This window comes from Micromesistius poutassou (assembly GCF_964030765.1).
Source record: "Micromesistius poutassou genome assembly, chromosome: 16".
Lineage (NCBI taxonomy): Eukaryota > Metazoa > Chordata > Actinopteri > Gadiformes > Gadidae > Micromesistius > Micromesistius poutassou.
In genome coordinates, this window is record NC_140286.1 from 505,012 (window position 1) to 516,606 (window position 11,595).

Genomic DNA, 11,595 nt, shown 5'->3' on the forward strand with positions numbered 1-11,595 from the left:
TTAGTTTGCCAAACCCCATACTGTTTTGGCAATGCAGACATTGCATGTCATGTGCAAAAGACAACCAAATGAGATGGTGTAGGTAAGAGGTTGAGGTAGAGGGGGAGAGGGGGAGGGTAGGGGACACGTACTCTATGTGCTCAGCGCCTGATCAAAATGTCATGGAGGTTGATGGGAAGTGCAGTTTTTCTCCTGTTTGCCTACAAAGCCTCTAACGTCCGGAGGCCTCCTTTGCGACCCCTTTGTCCTACTGACGGGGGGGGGGGGGGGGGGGGTGGGGTCGCGGGGTCGCGAAGCTGTTGCCACGCCTTAGGTCCTTCTATGATTCCATCTCTCTCTTCATTGGCTGCAAATCAGCAGCCAATCGGTACGGAGATAGAGCTGTTTGTTCTGTCACAAACAGCCAATCATAAATGACTGCATGGTCCCTGACAGCCTGTCTCGTGCATGGTCGCCCCCCCCCCCCGGGCAGTACATTGGTAACGACATGGCACAGCTCTGCTAGGCTCATATGTTAAAAAATATATATCAGCATCATCTTGACAGTTATTTCTTAAGCAAGTGCATATGGCTACTATAGTCTGCAATAAAATTAAGAAAGGTACTAAAAAGCTCAGGTGTTGATTGTACTGGCTGGCTGTTGGCATCAAGCGTCAGTCATGGCTCTCCCTGTGTCAGGGCACTTGTAGCGCATGACCGTATATGGGTACTGGGGCTCACCAGCTACTGCCACCAACCCTATTTCAAATGGCCGAACCGTCGTATGTGCAACCACAGCCGTCTCTCTCGCCCTTAACAGGCTTTGGTTGATTTTGCTTGGGAACTATAGTATTTAACATGTTTGTCCTAATGTACCACCTCCACCGCCCGTCCCTGTAGTGTCTTCTTAGAGAACCGTGAAACATTTCACACCCTGGTCAGTCGTCTACAAAAAAAAAATGCCAGCTAACAGGTATTTTCGTCTTTCTTTTTTTTTTTTTGTAATCGGCTTAAAAGTTTCAACCGGTGCGAAGGGCTCTGAACATGGTGACGACACTGCTTGTTACGGTAACACACAAACTGAAGTACACACACATATACCTGTTTCTTTTTTCTGGGACCGACTTCGTTGTACATTCTAGCACACACTAGTCCAGGCATGGAGGGTCCTGAAAGTCTAAGGGACGTTAACCACCTGCCTGCCCGTAGTACAATACAACAGTGTAAATGCAGAGTATATATCGAGAGAATATAGTCGATTCATTTCAATGCCTTCAGCACGCACAACAGAAATGATCGTGGTACGCGTATGAAAAAAAAGGTTGTACTACAAGTACAAGTATCGATAGAGTATGCTTTCAAATGTAAAATACCAAAACGAAAAAAGAAAAAAAAAAAAAACATGAAAAGAAATATTGGATTGTAAGCTACTATACATAATTTAACTGCCTTTTAATCCCCTGTTTGATTTAGAAAATATCTATTCAAATATCTATTCTACTAAGTATAATACAAGGATCCAGTCACAGGAGATAGAAAAATATCAAATATCACCAGTGATGATAACAAAACATGACAACCTGAACGAGCAGAAATATTGCTATGGTAACCACCATTGTCCTTTGACATCAGCGAGTCCTCCCTTTGCGCTCATAGCTGCCCCCCCCCGTGCCCCTGGTGTCCAGGGGTCCAATCAGCACGGCCCTAGAGGGAAAAGATGGGGGGTCGGGGGGGGGGGGGGGTCGGGATTGGATGAGAGGGACGTCGTCGCTATGACAGTCAGATGGCGGTGTCCCAGAACACCGTCTTTTGCGTGGGGTACGGGGGCGGACGGATGTTCTTGGCCCCGTTGCTCTTCTCCCAACCCGGGAGGGCCGGCGTGCTCTGTTGCTTGCACTGGCTCTTCTCCGGGCCCCTGTCCGCCGCCGCCGCCGGGGGCCTGTCCGCCGCCGCCGCCGCCGCCGCCGCCGCCGCCCTCTCCCTCTCCAGGCTGCGCTGCAGGAACGGGTGCTGCCTGGAGCGGATCTCCATGCAGAGGGTGCGCTTCCTCTCGATCTGGTCCAGCATGGTGCTGTCTCCGCACATCCACGGCATCTGGGGCATCTGTGGGACGGAGGGGAAGGGAGGGAGGGAGGGAGGGAGAGGGAGAGAGAGAGAGAGAGAGAGAGAGAGAGAGAGAGAGAGAGAGAAGGGAGTCAGTGCGTGTAGAAGCAACCTAGACTGGATGTTTGCGGTGCCGTCGGGTTTCCCTCTGAGGACGAGGATGAGACGACGAGAGCGCTGCCCTACCTGATGTGGAGGATGGGCGTCTCCTCCTCCTTTCCTCTGCGGTGTGCCCATCGGAGACTGGGTCCCGGGTACGGACGCTGTGCGGCCGTACTTGGGTAGCGCTTTGAGTTCTGCGGAGAAAAGAAAAGAAAACGTTAAGTACAAACCGGTGATGACAGCACGCCTTATATTGTACTGGCTGACGACCGCCGAGCGCAGGTGAAACCGGTGGTTTCGTAACCCTCACCACTTCCCGTCCCCGACACCGTCGGCGGGCTTCCGGCCGGCTTGCCGTGATGCGTGGGTGTGGACGAGTGCTGCTGCTGCTGCTGCTGCTGCCCGAACGCCGCGCCGCTCCCGTTCCTCTCTTGTGCTTTTGATTGGTCCGCCGCGTAGTTGGCCCTGCCCTCGCGCCGCGGCGTGCCGCCCCGCTCCTTGCTGTCGCGCCTGTGCTCCAGCCCGTTGGGGCTCCTGGCGTCTTTGCCCTCGTAGCGGTGCTGCTGCTCCGCGCCGTTCACGCTCCGGTCCTTGCTGTCCCGTCGGGCCTCCAGCCCCGTCCTGCAGCTCTGCTCCTTGGCGTCCTGCCTGGGCAGGGGCAGGGGCGGCGGCGGGACGTCCACCCCGTTGTAGCAGCTCCGGTCCCTGGCCTCCTGCCGGGGCTCCTCCTGCCTGTACCCGTATCGGTCCTTGCCGCCGCGGCACGTCTCCTGCCGGGGCAGGATCTCGGGCGGCTGGTCCACCCGGCCCTCGTGCCGGTGCTCCAGGCCCTTCCTCATCCTCTCCTTGCTGTCCTGCCGCGGCAGCAGCAGCTCGGGGGGCAGGTCCTTCCCGCCGCCGTCGTGCTTGTACTCGGGCCGGGTGCGCTCCTTGGTCTCCTGGCGCGGCAGGAGCTCCGGCGGCCGCTCCCTGCCCTCGTGTTTGGGCTCGGCGTTGCCGTTGGCGTTGCCGTTGGCGTTGCCGTTGCGCACCCTCTCCCTGCTGTCCTGCCGCGGCAGCAGGTCGGGCGGCTGCTCCAACAGCCTCTCCCTGCTCTCGTGCCGGCTGCAGTCGGCGCTGCTCCGGGAGCGCTCCCGGACCTGCTGCTCCTGCCGGGGCAGCAGCTCGCCGGGGGGGGGCGCGCCGTGGTCCAGCAGCAGCCTCTCGCGCTCCTTGCTGTCCTGCCGCAGTAGCGACTCCAGGCCCAGGCCGCCCGCGATGCCGCCGCCGCCGCCACCGCCGCCGCCCACCATGGTCCGTTCTTTGCTGTCCCTCCGGGCCATCAGCGGGTCTCCGTTGCTGCCGCTGCCCGTCCGGTCCTTGGAGTCCCTGCGCATGAGCAGCACGGGCTCCACCGAGCTGCAGCCCCTCTCCTTGGAGTCGCGGCGCGTGGGGATGGGCTCCACGCTGCTGCAGCCCCGGTCCTTGCTGTTGCGTCGCTTGGCGTGGGACTCCGGGGCCCCCTTGTCGCCGTCCCGGTCGCGGTCCTTGCGGTCCTTGCGGTGGGAGGACTCCTTGTGGTGGCGCTCCTTGGACTCCCTCTTGGACTCCTTGCTGTGGCTGCCGTGGCGCTCCTTGCCCTCGCGCTTGGACTCCCCGTGGGACTTGCTCTTGGACTCGGCTGCAGGGGAGATGAGGAGAGACGCGGGTTAGAGTTAGAGGGCCGAACTACGGGTTGATACCCCGGTACTAGACCAGTCATCACAGGTGCAGTCTGAAGGAACATCTCGACCTCTGAATCAGGATGGTATTTAATGTGTCGGGGCTCCGGATGTATGAATGGTGTCCGCGAAACGTGTTCCATGTTTTGTTTGTGTATACTTGTACTTCGTATGTAGAATACATTAACGACAAACGAGCTATGCTCCTGATGAAAGCAAACACTTTGAAACAAACACTATATTATGCTGTTGCTCCATTCACCCGTGCACTACCCTAAAGGATCCACTAGGGGCCGCTCTCTACAAACTGTGGAAGTGACATTTGAGCTGCAGAGCTTTTTTTAACATTTTTTCCCACTGAAAGCAAAATGTGATTTAAATTTGTGAGATCTTAAGGGACTAGAATAACATGTATTTCCGTTCATAGCGGTTTTTCAACATGCAAAGATGCAAACAGATAGAACTCTTTTAAAATGTGTATTCCTTCAGACTCATCTAAATAATTAATATGAAACAGAGAAAATACTATCAGTGGAAAATGATTGCTAACGTAAAATAAAACCTCCATCAAATACCCATGGTGTTTTCTATTCATATATGCAAGACAATCATTCCTCTGGGACATGAATTCATTCTTGTAAATTAATTGTGACAGTCCACTAAAGAGATGATTAAATATTAATGCACATGATCGATTTCTGTGCATCTGTGCCTCCATCTTTGATGGCTTGTTACACTACATGTGTATCCGGTTATGGAGCTACATGTGTGTTTGTATGCTTGAGCTAATGAGTGAGAAAGAGAGAGAGAGAGAGAGAGAGATTAAAGAGCGAGAGAGAGAGAGAGATTAACTGGTTGATTAAGTAGGTCAGGCTAGCGGTTGATTTCTCCATTATCTCGGGAAAACTGTGTCAAAGTAGTGCTCATGTACATATGTGAATATGCAATGGATGCTATGATTGCACGTGGCTAATTACAGCACACACACACACACACACACACACACACACACTGTTGAGCTGCCCTCTTTTTATAGGCTCAGTTGTAGCGGTCAAACTACCACAACTGTGTCTTTTCAGCATAAAGAACAGTAGCCTGTAGGATGTACAACCGTTGCTTGTCAAGAGGTTGTGGAATGGTGGTTAAATAAGACCACTTTGTTATCAATGAATCAAAGAATAACCTATGCCTTTACATTTTCAGGTAATGTTGACAATTGTAAGAAAACAAGGTCCAATATTCCAACATGGCAAAGCCTTATCTTCATTGGTTGAATCGGTAACCGTCCTCTTTCTGATTGGTCCTGTAGAATAAACAGGACCAAGGCGGATCAGGTGTTGCTTGATAGTAACCAAGCTCCTCCCCATTCCATTCACACACACACACACAGGCGCACACACTCACACACACGTGCACACACTCACACACACACACGCACATGTACACGCACGCACACACACACACACACACACACGTATCCTTCTACCCGGGAGCTCATTACTAACTTGACAACCAACGCAGCCTGCGCTGCGATTGGCTGGGATGCCTCAGAAATAACAAACAGAGATTCCTCCTCATGCTCTGTTGCCATGTGATGGTTGCTACGTGCATCAAGTAGAGCCGACTGTATAGACGGAATGTCGTTCCGCTGTGTTTTTGTTTATTATTATGCTCATGAGGATCATATCACTGGTTGGTGAGAGTGTGTGGGAGGGGGGGGGGGGGGGAGGGGCCACTACAGAATGCCCCACTGTTCTGTGGCTATTGAGATGAATGCATGACCCGCTTCTCCACAGAAACCATACATTATGCAGTTCATAAACATCCGTCATTGCTGCGTGGTCTGCGAATGCGTAATTCATCGCATTGGCTACTTTTGTAACAACGTTTTAAATTATGCAATAGGCCTTTTCATTAGAGAGAGATTTGCATTAGCTCTACAGTTTGTGTTATCCAGTAGAATTAACACACGGTCATTTGTGACCGGGTTAAGAGTCAAACCGAGTAAGACGCAAACCACATATCAAATCAATTAAAGAGATCAGTTCAATTAAGTGTCATGTTTTCATTAGTATTTTGTAATTATCAGATTTTTATCATGTTTTGTGTTTCTAGGGTTTTCTGGCAGTGCGTCCAGTGTAGTGGTGTCATTGCCTGCATTTAAAGATGATGTTTACATATTTAAATGTAAATCGTCCCAATGGATCAAAGCCACTACTAGGCTTCACAGGACTGCTTTAGCCTCTACTATCCTCAGATTAAATCATATGATCTCCATCAGACTTGGCTGGCCCGCTCTGGAGTTGCCAGGAGTTATGTGGGCTGCAGGGATCCACTAACACCGTCGTTGGTAAGCATGTTGAGAACACTCATTCAACAGGCTTTAGGCTCAGATGGAAACCCGCATTACACATGTGTCCAAAGGAATTCTAGGATTTCTTCTATTATAGTATAGCAGTGAATTACTTTCGAATCATTAACGTATGCTGCTCTTGTCTCGTGTCTGATATTCCCTGATGGGCTGAACATATACAGAGACGGCATTGCTTTTTTGTGTACCATGATGGCGTAAAATGACTGGTATCCATACTACGTCATTATTATTGTCATATTATTGTTTAAATCAGTTTAAAACTGGCGATGCTTCCTACAAACCAACCGTCGATGTTGATTCTGCAGACATTAAAGAGCAGGTGGGGGCCACGCGACTGGCTAAACCCCACCTCCAGCTAGACAGTGGACATTAAGGATTGAACCCAGAACCTTTCAGCTGGGAATCAAAACCCCCTCAGCCACATCTACCACCTCTCCATTCCTCCTCCCCCCCTAAGAACCACCAGTACGAGCCCCCCCCCCCCCCCCATCAGACCGAGAGGACACACTCACCCTCCCCGGGCTCCTTGGACTTGCGTCCGCTGGCGTTCTTCTTCAGCATGTTGCGTCCCGTGGTGAACAGGTTGGTGAGCTCGTCCAGCGGGCTGGTGGGCGTGCGGGGAGCGGCCCGTCGACACGTTCTGCATGGAGCCCCCGTGGTGGTGCCGGCCCACCCCGCCCCCGCCTCCTCCTCCTCCTCCTCCTCCTCCTCCTCCTCCCCCTCCTCCGCCGCCATCCTGCGGCGGCGAGCCCTTCCCGTGGGGCGTGGCCGACGCGCTCCTCGGCAGGCCCCCGCCGCCGGGGAAGGGCATGCCGGCGTCGAAGGGCGCGGCCCGCATCAGGCTGAGCGGCGTCAGGCAGCGGCCCATGCTGACGGGCGAGGGGCACGCCGAGTGGCTCCGCTGGTACGCCCCCGAGGACGACTTGGAGTAGAGGGTGCAGGGCAGCGGCGGCGCCGAGGAGCGGCCCGACACCGTCAGCGTGGGCGTGGCGCACAGCTCGCGCCGCAGGTGCGCCGAGGAGGAGGAGGGCGGCGGCGTCTCGCCGGCGGACGTGGGCGACTTGCTGTACGACTGGTCGGCCAGCGCCGGCAGCTTGGTCACGTCCATGGGCAGTGAGCGGCGACTCGTCGCCCGAGTGGGCGAGCACTGGGCGGGCGCCGGCGGGAAGACGAGCAGCGGCGGCCGGTGGGTGAGCAGGTTGGGGAAGGGCGCGGGATGTCGCACAGGGGGATGTTGCGCGGCGTGGAGCAGCGGCTGAGCGGCTCGGGGTCGTAGGGCGCCGGCGTGGGGCAGGCGGAGCGGCAGCCCGCCGGGTCGGTGCGGGTACTCGTAGTCCTCCAGCGCCGGGTACTTCATCTCCTCGTACACCGACTCCCCGGGCTCCTCCTCGTCGTTGGCCGGGGTCAGCAGCGGCGGCGGCGGCGGCGGCGGCGGCTGCAGGTCGCGGCCCCCCACGTCCACGCCGCCGCCCATCTCGATGTAGACGGGCTCGTCCTCGCAGTCGTCGTCGTCGGCGCCGCCGGGGCTCTCGTCGCTGTAGGGCGGCGAGGGGTGGCGCTCGCACGGGGACGAGCCCCCGTGCTGCGGGGCCCGCCCGCAGCAGCCGTGCGTCTTGATGTAGGAGTCGTCGAAGGAGACGCTGAGCTGCGTGTTGGGGTTCCTCTTGGGCTTGGGCGGCGGCACCCGGCGGCAGTCCTCGCTGCAGTCCGCCGCTGTCGGCACACAACAGTCAAACCCAACTTTATTAGTCCAAGGACAAATTGACATTATCTATGCGTATACATATACATATATATATATATAGAGAGAGAGAGAGAGAGAGAGAGAGAGAGAGAGAGGGGTGAGAGAGAGAAAGAGAGCGAGAACTAGAGAGAGAGAGAGAGAGAGAGAGGGTGAGAGAGAGAGAGAGAGAGAGAGAGAGAGAGAGAGAGAGAGAGAGAGAGAGAGAGAGAGAGAGAAAGAGAGCGAGAACTAGAGAGAGAGAGAGAGAGAGAGAGAGAGAGAGGGACCAGGAGATAGCGGTAGCGAGATAATATGCATATATATATATATATATATATGTACAGTATAAAGCCTGCTGGTGTATCAGATATAACATACAGTATATTCTTCATGCTTCATTACTGTTCTAATTGAATTCTTCTTTGAGGATCCTTCCCTGCTTTCCTTGTGCTTTCCTTGCTCGCTTTGCAAACGTTTCGCCTCGTTTCATTCCAACTGAATCAGGTGGAATATTAACGGTTTGCATTAACCTATAGCGCGCCACCTCCCCCTCGCTATAGCTTTGGGTCAAATAAAGGTCAATAAAATGTAGCCCACAGCAAAATCTCGAATCCCATTCAGTATGGGAATAGTCGAGGCATATGCATGTTTCTGGGTCACACACACACGTACATCCAGCAGTAAGGCAGTATGGGTAACGCCGGTATCTGGGTCACTCAGCGCTCTGCGTGGATCTGATCAGAGCGGTGACGTAGGATTGCAGGGTGAATCACTTCCGATGCGGGCGCATTGGAAGCGGTGCGTGCAGTATTTGCCTCGGCCCGACATGAAAATTACGGTATATACTGTACAGTATACGAACGTTAATGTATTGGCGTGGTAATCCGGGGCGCTGTAGTACGGTGGGTTGGGCGCCGTGTTTCTAGGTTAGAGACAGGGCGGGTTAATGAGGGGCAGTGGACAGAGTGAGGGACGAGTAGAAGAGTGGGCCGAGAGCGTCTGAAATGTTCAAACTGCAGATTTTTCACTTTTAATAATTCAGATGCCAGATGGTCCAGGAAGACGCATGCACGCCTTCCTGGTACTGTATGACTCACCATGGCAATCACACACAGGCATGCACACACGCTCACACACACGCACACACACACACACACACACACACACACACAGACACGCACACACACAAACACACACACACAGGCATGCACACACGCGCACACACACACACACACACACACACACACACACACAGGCATGCACATACACGCACACATACACAAACACACTGGCATGCTCACACACACACACACACACACGCAAACAAGCAAACAGCAACAATTTGGAGATTCTTCTGTTAATTTAAAGAGAGAAATATAGAGAGACAGATAGACTGTGTGTGTGTGTGTGTGTGTGTGTGTGTGTGTGTGTGTGTATTTGTGCCATTTAATATATATGTTTACCCATTGGGAGAGGGTGTGTAGTGCTTAACTTGGATGCAAAACCCATCATTATGTTAACAGGTTTCCACTGTGGATCAGCACTGTTGATGATTCCATCTCTCTCTCCCTCTCTCTCTCTCTCTCTCTCTCTCTCTCTCTCGCGCTCCTTCCCCCTCCCCCCTTCTCTCCTCTCTCCTCATCCCCCTCGCGCTGTAGTGGATGTGTTTTCTGGCGAAAGCCCCCCCCCTCCCCCTCCCCCTCCTCTGCTCGCGGGTAAACAGAATCTAGGTCAATCGCTGCTCCTGAATGAATTCTCCTCCGACAGGCTCCGCCCCCTCCCAGCTACAGCGCACGCAGCCCTCCTCTGAGCCAGGGACACCCCCACAAGCGTGGCTCCCATTGGCTCGCTCCCTTGGAGCACAGCGACTCTCTGCAACCCGATTGGCCGCGGCTGCCTCGTGTCATTGCGATTGGTCGGACTGCGGGGGGGGGGGGGGGGGGGTCTTGTTTCTGTGGGATGGTTGCCGTGGCGCCCAGGAAGATTTGTGTGCACACTGAGCGGATCCCCGACCAATCCGCGGCGGGCCAGGGTGACTATAAACATTGCGTCTGGCGAACCAGGCACCTCTTCCTCCCCGTCGAGTCAGAGCCACTCTCCTCCGCAACATGGCTCCTCCCCCCGGCGCAGATGATTGGCCCGTGGTTTATTGTCATCCCTTTTTTTTCCCCCACTGTGCTTTTATTTTTGATGTTATTTCTCCCAGCAGCAGCAGTCATGTTTCCGTGTGAGCTATGTTGCGCGTGCTAATTTACTGGCCGTGTTGCGGCGAGGTAACTCATCTGGGGCTTGTTTATGCAAACATACATTCCTTCAGCTCCATTAATCTCCCCCCCCCCCCCCGACCGCGGGGGCAGGACGGAGATTGAGCGCTTGGTTCATTTAACGCCATGGTGCACCATGCCGGGTCATTTACTAAAGTATTTGTTTATGTATTCATGTCTTTGTTTATTTATTTTACCGTGAGACTCATAGAGCGCCTTTGTGGGGACCATTTCGTACTAAATGTGCACATAACAAAAAAAAAAAGTGTTCTTTTTCCTCAAATAACCCCTTTTAACCGTTCAATCAAAACACAAACATGGCATCATTGACAGCCACAATCCCAGGGCTGGAGCGAGGCCAGGTGGTCCCCACGGACGGACGTGCGACGGAAACTGTGTGCCTGGTGCAGACCAAGCTGTCTGTGATTCATCTGCTCTCAGAATCATTCAGCAGAGTTACTGGGCGGATTAGTGGACGAGGCACACTATCATTGCCAATGATAATAACACCACCCCTCACACTTGTTTAGAGGACACATATGTGAAAATGTGTACACACAAGCACGCACCCACACATATGTGCAGACACACACTAACACTGACACTCACACACAGACACACACACACGCACATGCACACATACACACACACACACACACACGCACACGCACAAACACACACACACACACACACACACTCACAGACAGTGTGGAGGATGCCTTTTGAGCACAGAAAATACACATACTGGGTCGCTCTTACATGACCTAAAAGTATCTGCTATGGGTGAAGGATTCCATTGTGTGATCTGAAAACGTCTCCATTGTGAATCATTCAAGGGCTTGATATGACACCGATATGTATTGAACTGTTCCTTTTTGCGTTTGACTGTGTGCATGTGTGTGTGTAACACACAAACACACACACACATGTACACACAAAGCCTGTTTATCACATGAAGCGTCCGTGGCTCTCTGTCCCTCAGTAACCCCGGTGACTGCCTGCTGTGTGTGTGTGTTGTGGTTATTCGGGGATACATCTGCATTGCTGCTGCCTGTGCTGCTACTGCTGCACTCCGACAGAGCCATACTGCAGAACAACGAGCCCCTGAAGGGAGTCACGCCCCAATGTGAACTGTGTGTCGCCCCACCGATGCACTCAGGAAAGTCTCCATCAGATATCATATATCTGGCTGGCATTTATTCACAAGTACGTACGCGCACACACACGCACATGCACACGCACGCGCACACGCACGCGCACGCACACACACACACACACACACACACACGCACACACGCACACACACGCACACGCACGCACGCGCACGCACACACACGCACACGCACATAC

General features: G+C 53.7%; 1 protein-coding gene across 1 annotated transcript in view; it reads right to left on the minus strand.

Moving 5' to 3' along the window:
• Positions 1-1,758: 1,758 nt before the first annotated feature.
• The window catches only part of nyap2b (neuronal tyrosine-phosphorylated phosphoinositide-3-kinase adaptor 2b), a gene marked incomplete at both ends in the record, with an annotated part of 11,570 nt that continues 1,733 nt past the window's right edge, over positions 1,759-11,595 (minus strand). Inside the window, 11 exon segments of the mRNA XM_084481403.1 lie at positions 1,759-2,082; positions 2,182-2,446; positions 2,512-3,844; positions 6,771-6,876; positions 6,878-6,939; positions 6,991-7,369; positions 7,371-7,394; positions 7,397-7,476; positions 7,479-7,581; positions 7,583-7,971; positions 8,833-8,903. Of these exon segments, the coding sequence (XP_084337529.1) occupies positions 1,759-2,082; positions 2,182-2,446; positions 2,512-3,844; positions 6,771-6,876; positions 6,878-6,939; positions 6,991-7,369; positions 7,371-7,394; positions 7,397-7,476; positions 7,479-7,581; positions 7,583-7,971; positions 8,833-8,903 (3,136 nt within the window).